General features: G+C 38.2%; 1 protein-coding gene and 1 pseudogene across 1 annotated transcript; both read left to right on the forward strand.

The window, feature by feature from the left end:
* Positions 1–24574, forward strand: part of LOC111830500 — a 39611-nt pseudogene that overhangs the window by 4281 nt on the left and 10756 nt on the right.
* Positions 2606–3536, forward strand: LOC111831990. Its single transcript, XM_023787957.1, has 2 exons — positions 2606–3025; positions 3270–3536. Exons 1-2 carry the CDS (start codon positions 2612–2614, stop codon positions 3300–3302), a joined length of 447 nt encoding a protein of 148 aa, XP_023643725.1. The 5' UTR covers positions 2606–2611; the 3' UTR covers positions 3303–3536.

Consider the following 24574-nt stretch of genomic DNA (forward strand, 5'->3'; position numbering starts at 1 on the left):
TTCAATGTTTCTGACCTTCAACCTTATTTTGCAGATAATTCGGATTGGAGGTCAAATCCTTTTCAAGTGGGAGAGGATGATGAGATCATGGCCAGTTCACTTGAACCACACGAAGAACAGCTTGTACCGGAGGAAGCATTGATCGTCCCGGCGGGTCCTCTAACAAGATCAAGAGCCAAGAAGTTCAACCAAGCCATCAATGGATTACTTAAGGAGCTAAACAAGAATCAAGAAGACGTCGTTAATCCTCACTCATAGTGATCACGGCTCAAGAAGATCGGTAAAGGGTTAAGTGTTGCTTATGCACTCTTTTTCCCTTGTCAAGTTTTTTCCCAATGGGTTTTCTTGACAAGGTTTTTAATGAGGCTTAAGTAACATTTTCAAGCCCCTTTATCAATCCAATTCGTGGTCCAAGGCCCACTCACAAAGCCTTGGCCCATTTTCCCTTTTCTCTTCAAACTTTGCATTTATTACTTGTTGTTATTTCCAAGACTCTTGTATGAGCTTGCATGAGTGTAATTTACAAGACACTTGTGCATGCTCTTGCATGTTTTCTCTTGTCTTCTCTCCTCTCCTTCGTCCTCCTTTCTCTATATAAACTCCATGTATCTCTCATTTGCAAAACATCAAACATTTTATTCTAAAACTCTCTCTTTACTTGTTTGATCCGAAAAGTGTGTAATATCTTTTCAACTTGGTTTCTTCTTAGTGTGTAATATCTAAGTTGGATTCAAGCTTGTAGTCTAAGAGTTTCTCATCCCTCTTGGAAGTACACCTCATTCTCCCCTTCTTTCCGCTGCATCCACTCCATCTCGTCATCACCCTCATTCATCGTCATTCCGCTGTTTTGTTCAAGATCTATCTATCATTCACCATCAATCTCGCCACTTCCATTTCAAAACCATCAAAGTAGTCCTTGGAGCATAGATCCACGGCAAGGAGTCTATCATGTGGTATCAGAGCCACTTTGTAACCAGGTTTTGAAGTTCCATCCCGAAATTTCCGTTTTCCAGATTTTTGTTAAATATTGCGTGAATTTTACAAAATAATTAGCTTGTTCAAAAATTGTGAAACCAGTTGCATTTGAACCAGCAAAGAGTCTTTTATTTTCTAAAATTAATTTCGGAAGTTTTAGAGTCGATTTGCTATTTTTCCAGATCCGTTTAGTTTTGTCTGTTTTTGGACAGTTTACTTGTTAAATTTTTGATTTTTCAGGTACAATGGTGACAAGTGAAGAAGAAGAAGAAGAGTCATCTACATCTAGCCTTGAAAGGAGGATTTTGAAATCGGTCACATCCGCAATGAAAAAAATGATCGATGAAAAGATTGGAGCTCTACATTTGCATGAAGTCAATCCGGAACCAAAGCCACCAAACAACACAATTAGATCAACACGGAGCAGTCCACAAAAATTCTCTCACACTCCCAAATCGAAATATGTTTTTCATTCCGATTTGCAACCAGCTAATGAACCCTATAAATTTTCAGGAAAAAGTGACTACCTAAAATGGGAGGAGTGCATGAACGAGTGGTTTCACTACAACTACATCCTTAGAGAGAAGAGATTAGCTTATGCCGTTAGCCAACTCGTTGGAGACGCTCGCCAATGGTGGTTGCAAGAAGTTGATTATCGCTGGTACTACAAGGAGCCGAGTATCACCTCGTGGAGAGATCTTAAGAAGCTGCTAAGGAATAAATATGCTCCACAAGCCAATGCTAAGAAACCAGCCTTATTCAAAGATCACAAGAAAATCCCAACACCCGTGGAGGCTAAGCCGCAGCCAGCCCTTGTTGAGAACTTGATCAAGCCCTATAGAAATAAAAAAATGGAGGATACACCAACATCTCAACCGAAGAAGGTCACCAAACAAGTTGTCATTCACAAGCAAAGTCTAAAACCATCATTTGAATCATGCGGTGAAGCGAAGCAATGTCGTAGTACAAAGCATGAGAATGAGAAACCAATGACGCTCCAAGAAGACGCTAAGAACAACAATAAAGAGAATGAAGAGACTCAACCAAGAGAATGAAGAGACTCAACCACTCGTAGCCGTTCAAAATCAGCAACGCTTAAGCAACAAGGAAGAACAAAGTGAAAACAAAACTAGCTAAGTGTACTAATTTCTCTTTCCAATATGAGTTTGTGCTTGATAAACTAACCAGTTTTGAACCGGAGCAACCGAGTAGCATTGTTTCCTTTTCACAGGTTCATGAAGAAGCAACGCTAGGAAAAACACAAAGGAGTATATCGTTGAATCGTGAGTTGGAACCGCCTTCTAACTTTGAGTCAGAAACTGCTCCTATGCCATTTCCTTGTGACTATCCAAGAAAGCACTGTAAGGAAATTGATTTCGTTAGGAAAGGTCCTAATTTGTTTGTGTTGATTTATCCTCAAGATGAAAAACGTTTTGGTTTGGAAAATATGAAAGAATTTTGTGTTTCAAAATCTGTTTTTGACAAAATGATCCCAACTTTTGAAACATTTCCGCTTAAAAAGTTCTTTAAACCAAAAGATGTGCTATTTGATGAGCTTTGTGATTTTAACTCTTCTAAAACTGAGAATGTATTGGTTAAACCTTTTTCTGAAATGTTTCATTTGCTTGAAAGCGTGATGAATGAATCAAATTTGTTCCATGAGCTTTGCAAACCAACTATGAAGTATAATGCGCTTATTCTTCACTTTTCTATTTCAAGTATAACGCACTTGTTCTTTTTCATGAGTGTTCTAAAAGAAGCAGGTGACATAAAAGAGTATAGGTACTTTGGAGAAGAACTCATTTGTGATGTTCAAATCAAGGAGAATCCACCGGATATACACAACCGATCTCCAAAGCAACGAACTCAAGGTGTTAGGGCAGTCTTGAAGCGTTTTAAAAGAAATGAAACGAGAGAAGAAGATAAACGGTTCAAGCCACCCAATCAGTTGAAACACCAAGACGTCTATAGTTTCATTTTCTTACAAGAAGAACCCTCAGATCCAATGATGATGATAACAAGCTCTAAACATGACAACAACCATATTCAGGTAAGTAACTCCTCATCTCGGTTTATTTCTCATGATTCAAGGACTTTGATTATAATTTTATTATATCAAGAAATTATTGAGAATAAGGTAGTTCTATTCAATGAATATTTGGAACCAAATTCTTGTCTTAAATCTCAAGTGAAAGATAAACTTAAAATGAATACTGATTTGGTCCAAGCTAGAATATTTTTACTTGATTATAGTGACTCCAGAACTGTGATAATACACTTGCTTTTGGCCAAAGGTGTTGGAGACATTGCAGATAATTCGGATTTGAGGTCAAATCCTTTTCAAGTGGGAGAGGATGATGAGATCATGGCCAGTTCACTTGAACCACACGAAGAACAGCTTGTACCGGAGGAAGCATTGATCGTCCCGGCGGGTCCTCTAACAAGATCAAGAGCCAAGAAGTTCAACCAAGCCATCAATGGATTACTTAAGGAGCTAAACAAGAATCAAGAAGACGTCGTTCAATCCTCACTCATAGTGATCACGGCTCAAGAGGATCGGTAAAGGGTTAAGTGTTGCTTATGCAATCTTTTTCCCTTGTCAAGTTTTTTCCCAATGGGTTTTCTTGACAAGGTTTTTAATGAGGCTTAAGTAACATTTTCAAGCCCCTTTATCAATCCAATTCGTGGTCCAAGGCCCACTCACAAAGCCTTGGCCCATTTTCCCTTTTCTCTTCAAACTTTGCATTTATTACTTGTTGTTATTTCCAAGACTCTTGTATGAGCTTGCATGAGTGTAATTTACAAGACACTTGTGCATGCTCTTGCATGTTTTCTCTTGTCTTCTCTCCTCTCCTTCGTCCTCCTTTCTCTATATAAACTCCATGTATCTCTCATTTGCAAAACATCAAACATTTTATTCTAAAACTCTCTCTTTACTTGTTTGATCCGAAAAGTGTGTAATATCTTTTCAACTTGGTTTCTTCTTAGTGTGTAATATCTAAGTTGGATTCAAGCTTGTAGTCTAAGAGTTTCTCATCCCTCTTGGAAGTACACCTCATTCTCCCTTTCTTTCCGCTGCATCCACTCCATCTCGTCATCACCCTCATTCATCGTCATTCCGCTGTTTTGTTCAAGATCTATCTATCATTCACCATCAATCTCGCCACTTCCATTTCAAAACCATCAAAGTAGTCCTTGGAGCATAGATCCACGGCAAGGAGTCTATCATAGTGGGTCTCGCCCTCAGTTTTGGACACGTTCGGAAATCGGGAAATACTTATATTCTTGAAGTTATCTTCGAGAGAAACACTAAGGAGAGTCGGAATCCGATAAAAGGTTAATACCGGAAACCATAAGATCGGTTGTGGGGTGCATATGGGTTCGGTAGTTGCATGAGCATGATCATATGCATAACTTTGTCTGGAAGGATTGTTCGGAGAAAAGGGGACGCGGCTCGGCGAGTGGAATCATTGATGATACTCGACCGAACTGATGCGCGGACTACCTCTCTACCGAACATTCGAACGGGCAGAGTTGCTAGTGTAACTTGCATGCAAAACGATGGTGATTAAGTGAACATGTTACTGATTTCCTATGTGGTTTCAGGGAAAGAAGGTGATCGAGGGGATGAAAGGGCTTAGGCGCGAGGACTCAAGGCCGGGAAGATGAGTGGTGATGGATGCTGGGTAGTTAGATCGATTATACAACTTGTAATAGCCTATATGCAAACTCATAAGTTGTATCGAATCCTTACTTATTAATAAAGTATTTGAATGGTTATTTTACTCCCTATTTGCATATGACTCTAAGTAATGAATCTCAGAATTATTATAAATGGATTGTCTACGGAATGGGCCCTAAAACTTGGTTAAGTATGGAAAGTTGTTATTAGTTCGAAAGTAACCTCTCCGGACTTAGATTATCCGGGATGGGGTCTTTCACAACCTGCCCTTGGTCGAGTTTTCGTATAACAATAGTTACCACTCCAGCATCGGCATGTCCCCATTCGAAGCAATGTATGGCAGGCCGTGTCGGACGCCCCTTTGCTGGACAGAGGTAGGAGAAAGGACGAAGTTCAACAACCAGCTGATCGATGAAACTACGGAGAAGATTCAGCTCATCCGAGAGAATATGAGGAAAGCTCAGTATCGACAAAAGAAGTACGCAGATCGAAAAAGGCGGGAAGTAGAGTTCAATGTAGGCGACTGGGTCTATCTCAAAGTCACAGCCCAAAAAGGAAAGGATCAATTCGGGAAGATTGGAAAGCTAGCCGTGAGATACATAGGTCCGTATCAAATTGAACAAAGAGTGGGGGAAGTAGCCTATCGACTGATCATACCGACCATGCGAAGTTTGAGCCGAAAATAAAGCAATGCATTTCGACCCAAAGCCATAAAATGGCTAAGTATGAAGGTTTATCGAAGCGGATTGCCGGAGGAACAAGGAAGGAACGAATAATGTCGAGATTTCATCATTCATGTCGATGGCCGGTCGAGAAAATCCGATTGTTGCCCGATTCAGTGCATCTGCACTCGACAGCTTTGACACTTGGCAAAATCCGACAAGAAAAACAGAGAAGATCTGAGGAAAATCTCGATCAAAGATTTGGGGGGGGGGGAAGATGCAATGGACGAAATCGGACAAAATCCTTTTTCTTCTCCATGTCTGCCACGTGTCCGGCAGCCAGAGATGGCTTGTTCTGCCAAATCCGAACCTAAAACTGGCCAATGCCTGCGATTTCCGAAGCTGGCTATTTTTCCGAAGCTAGGCTCTATAAATAGAGCCTTCGAGTCTTCATTTGGGCTGTTCACCCAAAATTCTCGAAAATAAAATATCTCCGTCCGATCGAAGGAAGGAATTGCTGCCCGTCGCCGAGGGTTCATCGTCGAAGACCTAAATCACCGAGACGCTGACGCCAGTTTCACCGGAAGAGAGAAGTCCGAGTCGATCTGTCGTCAAAACAGATTTGTGAGTTCATGAAGCATATTTACCGATCTAGATCTGGGACCGAAAGGCTAGATCTGGTATCCGGTCTTGTATAATCATGTAGTTGCATGCTTTAATTTCGTTGAACGTTTCCTTGAAATTATTTATGCATCATGATTGTGGATCTCCGTATTAGATCGTGTTTGTGATCGCAGATCCACTCACAGTGATCTAATACGCGAGTGCTGTGTTCCGATACTTGCTTCTATGTGTGCAATTAAACCATAGATCCCAAGTTATCGATGAAATCTTTAAGGTCTTGTTATGTGGCTTTCGTGACAGTTGTCCGAACCGTAAACATCTCAAGACTTGGATATGTTGTCCTTCGCTGGTTCCGTTCTAGCGTGATTCCCGGTTCACTTCCATTTTCTGGAGTCTCACGCTAGTTCGATGAGCTTTGGAGAGACTTGGTTCGCTACCTTGGCCGAAGCTATCTACACGACGGTGTAGCTTAAAGTGATGTTCCGGTCGTATGCCTTCGTGGCTATGGCTCGGGTGTTCACGATGGTAATGATGTGGAAGGAAACATATCCGGGCCCTAAAAATTTGGATGTAAAACTTGATTAAAACTATCGAGTCGTGTCGTTGTTGGTTTGCTGCTTTTCGCTTGCATACTCTGATTGCTTGTCGGGTGTTTTGTTTTGGGGAAAGGGTGGGGTTTTTCTAATGCGTTTGCAGGGACTCCTGAGCTCACTAAGTAATATTAGATTACTTATGAACCCATTTGTTTTGCAGGAAACCCTAGTGGAAAGGAGTAGTGGCGTGTTGGACTTCGGAACCCGGAGTAGTTTTTGTGCCTTTTGTAAAACAAGTATGTTGAATATGTTTTAAGTTTAAGTATTTGGGCTCTAGGCCTCGGCCGTCAAAACTCTTTTAAAGTATTTCGGTGACTTTGTAAAATATACTTTATCGTAATGAATAATTCGGGTTTCTTTTAAAAACAACGAGTGATGTCTGATAATGACTTAGTCCGAGTCGGCTCAACACTTGGATATCATAAGGGTTGGCAAGCCTAAGTGATATTCCAAGTGGGAAGGTCTCACCGAAGGACTGGCTAAGGTTCTTGATTTGTTCTCGAACCTCGGCCGGATCGTTGGTGAGTACTTTCAAAGTAGCGTCTCCGGGTTGTCCGTGGCTTGTCCGGCCATAGGACGATTCGGGTGCGTTACAAGGAGAGTCCCAAGTTATTTCTTAATCAAAGAGGAACCACCAGATTTCAAAGCTCAAGCAAAACCCCGAGAAGGAGCTAACCACGTTACACCATCAACCGTTGTACTAGATCAAAACCGAGGAGTGATCTTTACTTTCTTGCTCAAAGGAGAGCCACCGGATGCACCATGCATCATGAAGACAGAACAACACCAAGGTAAGACATTGAAATCTCAAAATCGCATGAAAGCTAACTTGCTTTCTCTTGGTGCAGATTGTACAGTTTCGAGGTCGAAACTTTTTCAAGAGAGAGGGTATGATGCGGACATCAGAACTAGATCAGACCAAGAGCACACCAAACCGGTCTACATGGAGAATTTTGGAGAATCTTTGTCTAAGTGGAGTTCTGATCAAGTACCAGGTGAAGGGTTAATTATTCACCATGATATTAACCCTAAGAAGTCCGACAGTTCAAGAGGGATAAAAAATCAGCAAGTCAAATCACCTTATTATTGGGATATGACTGTTGCACTCTTTTTCCCTTATCTAGGGTTTGTCCCAATGGGTTTACCTAGAAAGGTTTTTAATGAGGCAACACCAAGTCATCAAGGAATCATTCACCATCCATATGATTCAAAGATGATAGCTGATGTACATTCTGATCTACTCGTGGACAAGCATGCAGAACTACTCGCTGACAAGCATGCTGAACTACTCGCTGACCGACTGTCTGAACTACTCGCTGACCGACTGGCTGAACTACATCAGATTGCGAGCTGTGAGGATTTCAAGTCTTTTAACACTTGGATCAGCCATGAAGGGAGTCCACACACTCATTTCATTCACTACAAGGCCCAGCCCATGGAGAACATCCCAAGAGAAGACCCAAGTCCAAACCACCCTTTGAATCAAGGCCGTTGATTTACTTGGAGCGAGATAAGGAAATTATCCTTTACTTTGATTTGGACGTGCCCCAAATTCATATATGGAAACCAAGTGAATATCTAGACCACACAAGACTTGTGCAACACGACATTTGGTACACCTTTGCACACAAGAACCCGATGAGTCACTACTTACCATCCATGGAGCCAAAGGAGATCAAGGTGGAAAGACTCCTTCCTTATTCACTTATGCACGTCTTGAGGCTTCCTAAAATGAACATAGACACTCCAATGAGTCATGGATTCGCCCCCAAGCTTTCAAGACTCAAGGCATCTCTCTACTTGCCTTATTTTGCCGATTTGGTTCATAAAGTCCCAACGGCAAGTGTAATTAATTTTGAGCGATTTGTTTCTTATTTTACATTATTAGGACATGTAGCTGAGCCTATATAAGCTCATTAGATTGTTCATTTGTAAGCACCCTTGATCAATTTAAAGTAATAGAAAGTATTCTTCTTGTCAAAGTTTGAGTCTTTGTCAATCTTCTTCTTTAGTTCTTTGTGAGTGAGTCACTTAGTTCTTTAGAAACCTGCGGATTAAGTTTGTTGTGTGATTCAACATCCTTTATTCGTCCATTGATCGAGTGAGTCGATTATCCCACCGATTGAGCGAGTCAATCACCTGAACTATCCCCTGAACCACCCACTAATTCACGAGAGAGTGCTTCTGGCCAGCTCGTGAATTCCACCTTCCGCAACCTAAGCTTGGAATCTCTTGATCATCAAGTGATCTAAAGTTTGGAGTGATTCCAATCTTGCATCAGGTCTTCCACGCTCAGACGATAACACTACTATTATGGTGGTGGTCGACAGGTTGTGAAAGTCCGCATATTTGTTTCCCTTGTCACATCCAGACACAATAAAACTGGTGGCAACAAAGTTCGTTGAGTCGGTGGTCAAGGTCCATAGGATACAACGTTCTATAATAAGTGACCGACACCCCATTTTCGTAAGTTTTTTATGCCGGGAGTTCTGGATGTTAGTAAGGATTCAACTTCACATGTATTGCGCTTATCATCCTCAATCGAATGGTCAAACAGAGGTGGTGAATCGTTGTATCGAAATTTTTTTGCGATGCTTTGTTCAGAATCGACCGCAACATGGAATTTATTATTACCTTGGGCGGAATTTTGGTATAACACAACTTACCATTCCTCTACTAGCATATACTTCGTTTGAAGCGTTGTATGGTCAAGCGCCACCTATTATTCCATCTTATGCGATCGGTTTGTCTACATTGGATGAGGTGGATGAACAACTCGCGTTTAGAGATGAGTTGTTGGGAGAGTTGAATCGTCATCTGAGTAGCGCTAATAACAAAACTAAACAGCATGTGGGTGTATCGACGGCTGCATCCGTATCGGCAACATTCTGTTCTTAAGCGTACGTCTCAGAAGCTATCTCATCGATATTTTGGACTACTTTGTGTGGAACCCATAGTAAGAGAGTTGGCTTATCAGCTCGCATTGTTGTCGAGCTCTTGCATGCATCCGGTTTTTCACGTTTCGCTCCTTAAGCAGTAAGTTGGGCAGGTACCAGTTGAACCCGTCTGCCTCCGTTACGAGAAAATGGGTACCTGTTGCTGCAGCCGGAGCTCACACTCCAACGAAGACAAGTTCTTGTGGGTAACAAGTCTCAGCCGTAGTTGTTGATTAAGTGGAAGGGAATGCATGATGAAGACGTTACATGGGAAGATGAGAAGCAGGTTCGTGAGAGCTTTCTAGATTTCGAGCTAAACCTTGAGGACAAGGTTGTTGTTCGAGGGGAGGGTATTGATGGATCACATTTAGGTTTGGCTCTGATACCACTTGTAACGCCCTAACTATCACCTCTCCAGTGGGCTCCATGTTCAATCTCAGGCCATGATCCACCTCTACTAATGGGCCTTAATTCATCAAACTAGACCCTTGAGCCCATCCATATGCGACGATTGATTTGCTATATCCGGGAGGATTAAAGACTTGTTCACTAATTCTACAAATCACTACATGATCTTTCTCTATGTTTTGGTCTCACTCGCACAGTTTTGACAATCACTTCCCGGAAGGTTACCCATCCTTTGATTACTCGAGCATAAGCACGTTAAAGTTTTTGGTTCTCTCAGGACCTTTGACCGAAAAGATAAGTGCATTTTAGTGATATAGGTAGTCAAATAAATCTATTTAATCCTAACCGCAAACCAGTGTCCCAGACCAGACCCGCTTTCTTTTATATAACTAAACATCATTAACCTAACCCAAACCAAACTAATTAAACCAAACTATATCAATTTAAACTAATTAAGCTGAATCAAACAATTCCAAACCGACTAAACCGGACTAAATCAATTTAAATCACTGAAAACAAGAGGAAGCATAATTAAAGAACTATCCATTAACCGTAAATAAAAAACCATTAATAAAAAAACCATCAATCATCCCAAAATAGCATAATCATTCTATCATGCTTATAAAATTCCTGAACTAGCATTCCTTACAATGTCATAACAAAAATCATAAAAACAGCCAGCGAGCCCCTAGATCATTCTTCTCTCGTCGCCTTGATTCCACAGTCATACTTTGCTTTTATTTACATCACAAAAAGAGATGCATAAGTATTTAATACTTAGAGAGGCACTCATCCCAACAACTGGGCTATAAACACAAGCAATATAAATCACATTTTAGATGATCGTACAACACAAATATCAAGCAAATAGCAAACTTAGATGTTGATATGGACTGGTGTCGATCAACACCCTCCTGGTTTCAGTTGAAACTCGCACTCGACATTCGACACTCCATGAATCGATGGACACCCACTACTGGTGTCGATCGCCATTCACGACCATCCTCGCAATACATATCATTAGTGTCGGTCGATACACGCCACGGGTGTCGACCAACACAGATGTTCTGAAGTTGCTCCAGTCGCTTTTCCTCGCTTGTTCTCCACTCCAAGGTACCCCAGGGACAAAGAAAACTCTCCAAGGGATTTCACAAAGACACCAAGAGATAGAAACAACCACTATAGCAAAGGAATCAACCAAACAATCATAAAATCACCCAAAACAATGATCAAGCTCACTTTTAGATTGGAATGAACAGTGACGGAAAAAACAAGATCATACGAAGAACAAGACTCTCCTAACACCAATATCAACGAATACCTAATTAACTAGGATTAATCTTCCAAGAACAACGCTCAAACCTTACAATAACCCTTAGGAACTCTTAGGAACTTTCACACTCTTTAGGAAATGAAAAAAGCGGCTTTCTCAACACCTACGGTCGAGTTTTCCCTTTTAATCCTCGAGCCCTAAGGTTCACCTAAACCAATTCAAATTAATTTTTCAATTAAACCAAACCGAGTGAACAAAAAATGTTGGTGTCGATTGACACCCTTCCTTGTTTTCGATTAACACTACCCATTTTCGAAAAAGGGTGTTACCATTCACCCCCACTAACATTGATTCGTCCTCGAATCCTTCAACACCGTCTATCAATCTAGGACTTTGAGCAACCGTCACCACGGCCTGCACTCCTACAACTGAATCAATATAGTCACGTTCTGGATCCTATCTGTTCATACTCAACCACTTCCCCCGTTCACAGGTCTCGACCTATGGTATCCAAGAAGTCTCACTGCTCCCGCTCTCTGGTCGCAATCTTCAAGTCATACCAGCTCACTATCAAGGCCTCAACCTTCAAGTTACTATAATGCCCCGACCGCCATCTCTCCAGTGGACCCCATGTTCACCACCAGCCCATGGGCCCACCTTTCTTAATGGCCCTCACATCCTCTCACGAGGCCCATGAGCCCATTAATATTCGACGATCGGTTTTCTACGTCTAGGAGGTTTAAATACTTGTTTACCGACCCTACACATCACCACATGATCTTGCCAAGTGTTTTGCTCTCACTCGCACAGTTCTGACAATCACTTCCCGGAAGGTCACACATCTTTTGACTACTCGAGGATAAGCACGCTAAACTTTGGAGTTCTCTCAAAACCTTTGACCGAAAAGATCAGTGCATTTTGGTGATATACATGATCAAATGAATTTATTTAAATCTAACCGAAAATCAATATCCGCTTTTTATTTATAACTAAACATGATTAACCTAACCCAAACCAAACAAATTAAACAAAACTAAATCAATTTAAACTAATTAAACTGAATCAAACAATTCCAAACCGACTAAACCAGAATAAATCAATTTAAACCAATGAAAAACAAGAGGAAGCATAATTAAAGAAGGGTGAATTGGGGGTTTGGACAGTTTTTAAAAAGAAATATGTATTTTGGACCTGTAACTATTTATAATTGAGAAAAAGGGAAACGTGAGTGGTTGTGAGGAGGAGAATGTGAGTGTAAGTGTGTATGTGTAATAAGAGGATGAAATGAAAAAAAATGGATAAGTAGTATAATAAAAACAAAACTAGATTTTACCCCGTGGTACACCACGGGTCTAGAATTTAATGTGTTTCTCTTATATAGAACTTTAACCGTTATAGTTTAATCAATTTTTAGGAAAAGTTCGTTTAGCATATCCTTGGAGGTCCAACAGAAACAATGTATCATTTGTGGTATTTATATTTCCGATTTTATACTTATATATGATAATATATTCCGGTAGTCGTCAATTTTAACAACGGTATATATAGCACTCTATTAATTGGACGTTACACATATAAATATATTGATTTGATGGTCATTAATATAAGTCTACCATGTTTATAAAAAATGTTACTAAATCGAATTTGTCTAGTTTAAATCTTTTTTGAACCATTATAATATTTTTTATTTGTTTTATAAACTTATGACCTAAAAACATATTATATGGCTAAACCTATATTAAAATAAATATAATTTACCTTCTTTGTTGTTTTTTTTATTTATATATATTGTGATTTTATATTTATATCAATAGACTGAGTTTATTAATTTTTAATATAGATTATAATGAATACAGTTTTTTTATTTAATAACTACCAAACAATAAAACATAGTGAATGAATAGCAATTGCTAACCTAATTTTTAGGAAAACCCATTAATATAGATTTAACTGAAATAAACAATTTTAAAATTTATTTTTTGAAGATAAAGAAAGTATATATGAATAAAATCAAAGAAAGTTAATAACATAACTTAAAATCATAAAACTATATATAAAGTATATAAAAAAAAATATTGTCATCTGCTTGATCAAAGGTTAAATTATAGTAATATTTTAAATTTCTAATAATAATATGTCCTACCATATAACCCCGTTCTATAATAGTTTAAACTTTCTGTTAATTAACTTTTATTAAATTTAAAATTTCCAATTATAATATTTAAAATATTAAAAGTTTTATATTTATTCTATCCAATATAATTAACCATTTACTTGTAAAAGGGTCATGTATTACTCCGTGGTACACTACATATCTACAATTTAATATATCTTTTTGGTTGGTTATATCAAGGGTGAGTTAAAAACTAGTACCCAAATAAACTGAAAACAAAAAGTAAGGATGTAATAATCCAAAAATTAGTTCTCTCACCAACAGTAACATAAAATTACATTTTTGACCCTGATTTGATTTAGCAAAAACAAACAAAAGAGAGTAGGATACGTAACACTGTTCATAGCATTCGATAACTTACTTTTAAACATGTTGAATAATTTGTTATCGCGATAATTTACATATTATCAGTTAAATTAAGACTAACACTATTCATTTATGATTGATAGAATTCGATAACACTGTTCATCCGTGATTAATAGCATTCGATAACTTATTTTTGAACATGTTAAATAAGTTGTTACCGCGATAATTTATCAACCCAAACTTCTAATTTTTTCAACCCAAACCGTTAATTACAAAATCTTAACCCTAACCACTACTTTGTCAACCCAAACCGAAATTATATTTCGTTTAATTACATGTTAATAATCTTTTATCATGTCAACCCAAACCCAAACCAAAAATTTAAACATGTTAATAATCTGTTATCGCGGAAATTTATCAACCCAAACCACTATTTTTTCAACCCAAACCGAAATTATATTTTGTTTAATTACAAAAATTAAACCCTAACCACGATTTGTCAACCTAAACTGAAATATTATTTCATTTAACTATAAAATCTAAACCCTAACCAATATTTTGTCAACCCAAACCAAAATATAACTTCGTTTAGTTACAAAATCTAAACTCTAACCACTACTTTATAAACTTAACATGCTAAATAATTTTTAGTGTTAAACTTAATATGCTAAATACTTTATTAACAGTATAAATGATATTGTATCGCGATAAAATTATAAGTTATATGGTAAGTTTGAAATTATTCTGATAAATCATTTTTTATCGTGTCGAATCATTGTATCATATTGTAAAAGTTAAAAACAGATGACGAATAAATGTTGGATAAAAAAATCTATAATTTATTGATATTTATTACGTTATCTTGCTAAACTATTTGTTACCATACATAGGAGTATTTTTGTCTGAAAATTTAGAAGCTAAATAAAATTTTATGGAAGATTAATATTTAATTTTCTTTTTATTTGGGTCTACAGATTGTAGTTTCCCTTATATCAATGTATGTTTATGGTAAATCGTAGTTTAGTTTTTGAACATTGACTAAGAATTTTAGACTTCAACTATTATATTTAGTGTTATTATTCTTTGGAAGATAGTTAGTTACCTATGTTAAATTAGTGGTTTGCAAATTCCTCTATAACTATGTCTTTTTACACCGTACAGAGGAAATTGTAATTAAGTACTTAGAATAACGTAAATATAAGGTTGTAGAATTTTTTTTTTTTTTGTGAAAGTGATAAAAAGGTTATTTTAAAAAGTATTATCTGATTTATTAAGGTGAAGTGTATTAAGGGACAATTGGCCATGTGTATATCTGTATAAAGCAATGCATTATCTTTTTTTTGGTTAATCTATTTGTTTAAACTGGATTTGCTTAGTCAGAAATAATGAAATTATATAAATAAATAATAAAGAACGTATATATATTTGTCTTCAATTTGTAAATACATATGTGGCAACTAATTTGAGAAATTAATAAAACAAAAATGAAGCTTAATATTCTCTTTAAAGTTTCTTTTCAACCTGTGCCCCTTTCTCTCCCCTAAGTAAAAGCAAACTTAAATTTAGGAAATATACACGTCATTTTTGCAAGTCAACGTTTGTATCTACTGTACTATATATCCAGATGTTGCAATCGGATTGTAATTAACTGCTTTGAACCGACCCGGCATAATAGATGGCACAATTAACCTTACTTAAAAGACATTGCTAAGTTAGATGTGAAGGGTATTTTGTGTCAAAAAAATTCTAACATAGGTGGTAAAAAAAAAGACTGCAAAAATAATAAGATAGATATTCACTGACATAAAATTATTAATCGAGCCTAGAAAACATACAACTGCATAAAATGTCTTATTGTGCTGTCTAATATACAGATGAATTTCGTAGATGGAGTACAAATACAAATATTAAAATACAAATACTGGGAGAAGAAATGTGAACACTATGCGAAAGAATATGAACCCAATTATTAGAGTATGAGTGATGAGATCATGGCCAATCCACTTGAACCACACGAAGAACAGCTTGTACCGGAGGAAGCATTGATCGTTCCGGCGGGTCCTCTAACAAGATCAAGAGGCAAGAAGTTCAACCAAGCCATCAATGGATTACTCAAGGAGCTAAACAAGATTCAAGAAGATGTTGCTCAATCCTCCTTAATAGTAATCACGGCTCAAGTGGTTCGGTAAATGGTTAAGTGTTGCTTATTCACTCTTTTTCCCTTGTCAAGTTTTGTCCCAATGGGTTTTCTTGACAAGGTTTTTAATGAGGCCTAAGTAACACTTTCAAGCTTCTCTTTACCAGCCCAATTCGTGGTCCAAGGTCCACTCACAAAGCCTTGGCCCATTTTCCCTTTTCTTTTCAACTTAGCATTTATTACTTATTGTTATTTCCAAGACTCTTGCATGAGTGTAATTTACAAGACACTTGTGCATGCTCTTGCATGTTTTCTCTTCTCTTCTCTCCTCTCCTTCGTCCTCCCTTCTCTATATAAACTCCATGTATCTCTCATTTGCAAAACATCAAACATTTTATTCTAAAACTCTCTCTTTACTTGTTTGATCCGAAAAGTGTGTAATATTTTTTCAACTTGTTTTCTTCTTAGTGTGTAATATCTAAGTTGGATCCAAGCTTTTAGTCTAAGAGTTTCTCATCACTCTTGGAAGTACACCTCATTCTCCCCTTCATTCCGCTGCATCCACTCTATCTCGTCATCACCCTCATTCATCGTCATTCCGCTGTTTTGTTCAAGATCTATCCATCATTCACCATCAATCTCGCCACTTCCATTTCAAAACCATCAAAGTGGTCCTTGGACTCTAGATTCACGTCGTGGAGTCTATCAATGAGTATCTGAAACACATGGTATATGTAAAATGGTCCCCTTACTATTTAAAATTGGGAGTAAGGAGCGGCTATTAGACGTTGTGTGAGAGAGAGAAAGAGTGTTTGTGAGATTGTGTAATAGAGAGGATGAAAATACATACAGGGTATTGTGTGGTTGGGGGGGGATAACGTGTGAGTTTTTTTAATAGTAAAGATGAAATAAAAGATTCCTTATCGCTTGCATCTATATAAAAATTGGAACTACTACTATAAGAACTCCGCCAGTGGTGTACTGATCACCTTTATGAACTCTGCATAAACGAACTTATTTTGGTACATATCAACTAAAAACTCATATAGATATTAGAACTCCAAAATGGGTATTCTTATATATAAACGAACTCTGTTTTAAGAGTACATATCACTAAAATACTAGTAGTTAAGATTTGAGCTCCAAAATGGGTGTACTATGAACTCAAATTTAATAGTAATCAATTTGGAACTCCGTTATTGGTGTACTAATCACCTGAATGAACTCTGTATAAACAAACTCACTTTGGTACATTTCAACTAAAATACCAATATAGATATTAGAACTCCGAAATGGGTATTCGTAAATATCAACGAAGTCTGTCTTAAGAGTACATATCACCTAAATACTAGTATTTAGATTTGAACTCTGAAAAGGGTGTACTTTTAACTTAAGGAACTCTCAAATATAAATGTTAAGTCTAAACCCTAACTTAATCTAATTTGAACTTGATGTGTTTGTACAAACACGATGTGTGGTTAACGTAGTCTAATGTGCACTAATATTACATGTCAAACCCTATTACTATAAGTAAATTGTACGATATATCATCAAAAGACATGGAATACGTATACACTAAGTAGAGTACAAACACGAGAATGTGGTATGAATACAAAAAAGGGAGTACAAATATGGAGAAGAGGGTACGAATACTAGAAAGAGAGTACAGATACAAGATATAGAACATTAAATCTCATGTGCAAAAGACATATTAAGATTGAAAAATAAAAAATGGTCTCTTTAGATTCCTAGAAAAATTTAAAATATTAAAATCAGATTGTTTTAGAAAATTGGATGAAAAACTTTGTAGAAATTCAAGTTCTTAAAATTTAGGGGAAAGAAGAAAGAGAAGAAAACAAGAAAAATAAATAAAAATAAGAAAAATGGCATTAATGTATATCATAAGAATTGTTGAGGGTACAGAATGTTTGATAGAGTTAGTGAACAGCGACAAATGTTCTGTATCTCCATTTTTAAATAGTACATGGTACAAAATACTAATTATGTTATAAAAAAAAAACTGTCTAAACCGCATGTTATCTCATTAAAGAACTATCCAATAACCATTAATAAAAAAACCATCAATCATCCCAAAATAGCATAACCATTCTATCATTCTTCTAAAATTCCTGAACTAGCATTCCTGACAATGTCATAACAAAAATCATAAAAAACAGCCTTCGAGCCCCTAGATCATTTTTCTCTCGTCGCCTTGATTCCACGATTACACTTTGCTTTTACCTACATCACGAAATGAGATGCATAAGTTTATGAGGCACTCATCCCAACAACTGGGCTATAAACACACGCAGTATAAATCTCATTTCAGATAATCACACAACACAAATATCAAGCAAATAGCAAGCACAACTGATAAGGACTGGTGTCGATCAACACCCTCCTGGTTTCAATTGAAACTCGCACTCGACACTCGACACTCCAGGAATCGATCGACACTCACTACTGGTGTCGATCGCCACTCACGACCATCCTCGCGATACATATCATTAGTGTCGGTCGATACACGCCACGGGTGTCGATCGACAAAGATGCTCTGAAGTTGCTCCATTCGCTTTTCCTCGCTTGATCTCCACTCCAAGGTACCCCAGGGACGATGACGATTCTCCAAGGGATTGCATAGAGACACCAAGAAATAGAAACAACCAAACTAGCAAAAGAATCAACTAAACAATCATGAAATCACCCAAAACAATGGTCAAGATCACCTTTAGATTGGAATGAACAGTGACAAAAAACAAGATCATAGCCTATGAGCTCATTAATATCCGACAATCAGTTTGCTACGTACGTGAGGCTTAAATACTTGTTTACCGATCCTACAAATCACCACATGATCCTTCCCTATGTTTTTTCCTCACTCACGCAGTTCCGACAAGCACTTCCCGGATGGTCAACCATCCTAAGAATACTCCAGCATAAACACGCTTAACTCTGGAGTTCTCTCAGGACCCTTGACCAAAAAGCTAAGTGCAATTTTGTAACATAGGTGGCCAAATCAATTCATTTAAACCTCTCCGCAAACTGGGGTCTCACAGTTCTCCCCCACTAACAGACCGTAACATCCTCATTGCGCACAACGATCATCACCCCCTGACAATGTGAGACCACCACTCCACACATGCCTAGGTTCGGCTCTGATACCATTTGTAACGCGCCGGCCGTCATCTCTCCAGTGGACCCAATGTTCACCACCAGCCCATTGGCCCACCTCTTTTTATGGCCCTCACGTCTTCTCACTAGGCCCATGAACCCATTAATATTTGACGATCGGTTTGCTACGTTGGAGAGGCTTAAATAGCACATGATCTTTCCCTGTGTTTTGCCCTCACTCATATAGTTCCGACAACCACTTCCCGAAAAATCACCCATTCTTTGACTACTCCAGCATAAGCGCGCTTAACTACGGAGTTCTCTTAGGACACTTGACCGAAAAGATAAGTGCACTTTGGTCATGTAAGTGGCCAAATCAATTCATTTAAACCTTTTCGCAAATTGGGGTCTTACAATTACAGTATCCAGGGAGTCACCCTCGCACTCGGGTCGTCACCCTAAAGCATGCTCTCAAATCCTCATCCGAGGCTATCATATATCGTTCGAGAAAATTAGTCTAAACACCATAAGTATATCTAATTTATTCCTCCCGTGGTTCATTTATAACATCGTAATGCTATACTAACCACCATACCAAAACTTTCCAAAAATAGTATAGTCTCACCCTCAACTTTCCATTTTTAGAAACTCAACACATATTTCTTTTTCTAGAACAATACAATTCAACTCCAAAAAGGAATAATTTATTTAACTCCCAAGTCAGAATAGTTACAACCAGAATGAAAACGAAAAAGCTACAACCAAAACATATGCTTAACTCCAACACGGAGAACAAGACAACAAGCCTAAATCTCGACTAGCTTGTCAAACCACTACCGGAAACTTGTGTTCATCTTCGCCTCAAGCTCCCAAGTCTCATCCAAAGCACCATTACAATCTCACTTCACTCTCGTAAAAGCAAACTTCTTGTGCTGAAGTTCCTTAACTCGCCTCCCGAGTGAAACAGGTATTTTTGTACCCTTGGAGTTCAATTCCCCTTTGCGATGTAGCATAAGAGGTATCTATCCAGATGGATGTATTGTAAACAATCAAGATATAACAGATCTAATCAAGTCAAGCCAAGTAATTCAAGGGTTGGTTTAATAAACTCTAATGCAATAAAGTAAACTTAAAGAAGCAATAATGAAAGCAGTAAGTAAAAGCAGATAATCAATCAGATAAACAAAGGGTCTTAAGGATGGGCTAATGGGGTGATGAATTCTCTTAATATCTTTGGGATGCTTAACATGCTCAGATAGATCTAATCCTAGACAATGAACCACTTAACCTAATCAGTCCAATCTCTTGGCAAAGATTATCAGATATATAGCACTTCCTAATCTCAACTTTCATTGATGAAACATACTATAAATAGGCATAAAGAACAAGCTCATTAATGTCAATCTACTCCTTAACAACCAATCTCTTGGGTAAGTAAATAGATCTCTGGCATTAGTTGGTCAGACATTCCATTTGAACACTTTTTGAGTGCTGGAATGTCTAAGATCTAATCCCACATGGTTAATGCTAAGATAGCATTAAGATCTCCTAATCCAGAAGGTATCTACCTAAATCTATGAGAAGTAGAGACGTAGTTATGCAAATAATGCACAAAACATATGCTTAAGAGTATAAAAATATAGGGTTATCAACTCCCCCAAACATATTCTTTGCTTGGCCTCAAGCAAATTCAAATTAGGGAGAGAGGTTTGAAGGTGGGGACTCAGAACCAAAACTTGTTGCAAAAGAGTTTAACATCAATGTCCTAGTTCTTAATTCTAGAATGCAATTCAAAGGCTGTACTCTGAAGACATTAGCCATTCCTATTTCAATACAAGATGTCATCAGCCTCATAACCTAGACAAGCAACCAAGTCAGCCATCCTTTTTAACATTCATTAAGTAGCAACAGTGAATCTGGATGTGAATTTGAATTTAAACTCATTTGGCTAGGCAAGTAAAAGGTTTAAGAGATAAAGAGAGTCTCTTTTTGGTGAGGGTTTAATCATTTAAGTGCTGGGATCTCTCTATGAACAAGATTGAGCTTTTGGGAGAATGCTAAAGGTAAGGACCAACAAATGCATACAGGAATAACATCTTGACTACACAAAGTACCCAAGTGATATCCTAATCATCTAAACCCATATGATCCTATTCTACCCTTTAACTCTTTTCATCCTAATTTCCCTTTTTGTTCTAAGTCTAAGGAGAGTTTCTTATGATAAACTAGTGGATAGGGGGTTTTCTTTATAAACACTATGGTTCTCTTTCTTCTTAATACTTTAAGACATAGAAGCATTTTGCTATCTTCTCACTTTTCTCTCTTTCTTTTAAAAACCAGAACCATTTCTTTTCTATACTTTGCATTCCCCACTTATCTTTCACTAGAACCTTGAACTTTTCTGAAACTTTTACTCTCCTAAAGACTAAACTCATTCCCTTATTCTTTTCTTTTCCTTTCTTTTCACCATCCAAACAAATCCCCAAAACCCAAGTAGAATCCATCCTAGTCCTATCTGATCCGAAAGATGCAAATCAGAACTACTCAAGACCCTATTCCTTTCGGCTCAAACCTAACACGTTCTCTTAAAGCTCAATCCTAAAAAATAGGCCTTCCTCTCAGAATTAAAACAAAGGCTTGAAGGAAAGGTTAAGGTTTTTAGGGTGTGGTTAACTGGTCAAGGTTATGACCAGCTACTTGGATCACCAAGAGGGTGGTAAAAAGAGGGGAAGAAGATCCAAGTATGTATACAAGGTATCCATGAGTTTAAAACAAATCATAACCAGATAATTATCAATTCAAGTTAAGGTTCTTATAAGTAAAGGATGGCATCATATCAAAGCAAGCTTCAGTTTATACTAGAATTTAAATCATGCGATCAAAGAATGGCGCGGTCTCATTTCAAGCTCAAATGAAAGCATTAAACAACTATGAACGAGGGCATTGGTGTTAAATCTAATGAAACAGCAAGTTCTTTGGTTATAATCATCATAATCCCTATGCTAATGCAATGATCTTAAATGCAACAACCTTAAAGCAAGACTAATATGCAAATGCAACTATATGAGCACTCTATTTTTTAAAGGATTTTCTGAAATTTTTCAAATTTTTAGGGGTTTTTGATGCACATAGATGAATCCAAAACTAGATGCTAAAAATTCGAAATAAGAAAATAGAAAACATGTCAAATGCTATCCTAAGCTCTCCCCCAAACTTAAATTACACAGTCCCTTGTGTAATAAAAATCTGAAGGTTGGCTTAGGATCAAAAAGAAAGTATAAAAATGCAAGGTTGTATTTACAAAGTTGAGGGTAATAGAATTACCTCTTGGTTGGTCCAAACCATGAGCTCATGACGTCGAGGCCTGTTGCTACATGCTCGGTTTGGACGTTTTCAGCGTCGACTGCGAGGTGATAGGCTGACTCGAACGGGCGTGATGAGCCGGCCCGATCGGGTGTGCGTTCAAGTGAGGTGCTCGTGTCAGCTCCCATTTCCCTTCTGGTTCTGAACAGACTTCTCCTCGGATCAAATGATAAATAGAATGCTGGAATGGAATTTACAGTGGTGCTATTCGGACTTCCTCCCAATTGAGCTTGTTTATAGTCGTTCAACTTGACTTCTAAATCTTCAGCTTGATGGTGGATCTTGGAGAGGTACTGAGCACCTCTCTGCAATTTCCTCATTTGCTAGATATCTCTTGATTCGCTGACCATTCACTGTGAATTCTGTCCCTTCTTTGTCTAGCAGGGTTATTGCACCATAAGGTCTGACTTGTTTTATTGTAAACGGTCCAGACCACCTTGATTTCAATTTCCCGGGAAACAGTTTCAGCCTGGAGTTAAAGACTAGTGCTTGATCACCAGCTTTAAGTTCCTTCTTTGTTATCCTTTTGTCGTGGAAGGCTTTTGTTTGCTCCTTGTAGATTTTTGCACTTTCATAAGCATCAAGATTTATCTCTTCTAGCTCATGCAGATCAAGGCTTCTCTTTTCTTAAGCTGATTCAATGTCGAGTTTGAGGAGCTTTGTTGCCCATAGAGCTTTGTATTCAACTTCCATGGGGAGATGACAAGCTTTACCGTAGACCAATTGGAATGGAGTCCTTCCTATCGGTGTTTTGTAAGCTGTTCTGTATGCCCAAAGGGTTTCGCCTAGCTTCATAGACCAATCTCGCCTTGAAGTTCCCACGATTCTAGATAAGATATTCTTTATCTGTTTGTTAGAGACTTCGACCTGGCCACTGGTTTGAGGGTGGTATGCGGTGGATACTTTATGCTTTACCCCATACTTCCTTAACATCCCATCGAAGACTTTATTTATGAAGTGGGTTCCTCCATCGCTGATCACTGCTCTAGGAACGCCGTACCTAGGGAAGATTATGCTCTTGAACATCTTGATGACGACCTTGTGATCATTGGTTGGGCATGCGAGAGCTTCTACCCATTTTGAGACATAATCCACTGCCACTAAGATGTAGGTGTTACCATTGGAAGGAGGGTTGAATGGTCCCATGAAATCTATTCCCCATACGTCGAAAACTTCAACTTCTAGTATTGGGTTTTGGGGCATCTCATTTCGTTTTCCAATGTTTCTCATTCGTCGGCAAGCATCGCACTTTGTGATGAACTCGTGAGCGTCTTTGAATAGTTTGGCCACTACAGTCCTGCTTGTAGGACCTTTTGAGCGGTTTTGAAGGTGGCAAAGTGACCTCCATAAACGGACCCATGACAATGCTCAAGCACTCCTTGTACCTCCTCCTCCGCTATACATCGCCTAAATAAAGAATCTGATCCTCTCTTGTAAAGGTAGGGCTCGTCCCAAAAGTAGTGATTGGCTTCCCGTAAGAATTTCCTCTTTCTATAAGGGTCCATATCTTCTGGGATTTCACCACAAACTTTATAGTTAACAATGTCGGCATACCAGGGCAGATATTCTGATCCCTGACGCGACCGTGTCTGCTGCTTCTTTCCATAATTCGATCCCCAAAAGCTTTTCTTCAGGCATAGAGTCATCTATTGGGATGGTGTCTTCAATCCTCATTCTAGACAAGTGGTCTGCTACCCCATTTTCGATACCCTTCTTGTCAACTATTTTCATATCAAACTCTTGGAGTAAAAGAATCCACCTCAAAAGCCTTGGTTTGGTGTCCTTTTTGGAGTAGATGTGTCGAAGGGCCGCATGATCAGTGAAAACCGTTACTTTAGATCCGACGAGGTAGCTTCTGAACTTCTCAAAGGTGAAAACAACCGCTAAAAGTTCTTTTTCTGTTGTTGCATACCGTGTTTGGGTTTCGTCCAATGTTTTGCTAGGATAGTATATTACATGGACCTTCTTATCAATCTTTTGCCCTAACACCGCTCCTACTGCATAGTCGGAGGCGTCACACATGATCTCAAAAGGTTGACTCCAGTCTGGGGCTTGCACAATTGGGGTTGATACCAATGCGTTCTTCAACTCCTCAAAGGCTCTTAGGCAATCGTCATCAAAAATGAATTCCTACTCTTTGCAAAGAAGCCTAGTTAGAGGCCTTGCAATCTTCGAGAAATCTTTAATGAACCTTCTATAGAACCCAGCATGTCCTAGGAAGCTTCTTATGTCCTTCACTGTTTTAGGTGGCTGCAGCTGAACCATAACTTCGATCTTTGTCTTGTCGACTTCTATCCCTCGTTCAGAGATCTTATGTCCCAACACAATTCC

Source organism: Capsella rubella, unplaced genomic scaffold (genome assembly GCF_000375325.1).
Source record: "Capsella rubella cultivar Monte Gargano unplaced genomic scaffold, Caprub1_0 scaffold_8, whole genome shotgun sequence".
In the NCBI taxonomy this organism is placed as follows: Eukaryota; Viridiplantae; Streptophyta; class Magnoliopsida; order Brassicales; family Brassicaceae; genus Capsella; species Capsella rubella.

Bases quoted from the DNA above. Each gene is read 5' to 3' on its own strand.
- LOC111831990 (XM_023787957.1), top strand. From the start codon at position 2,612: ATGAATGAATCAAATTTGTTCCATGAGCTTTGCAAACCAACTATGAAG. The intron at 3,026-3,269 runs GTAAGTAACTCC...TTTTGGCCAAAG, and splicing joins ATGACAACAACCATATTCAG to GTGTTGGAGACATTGCAGAT.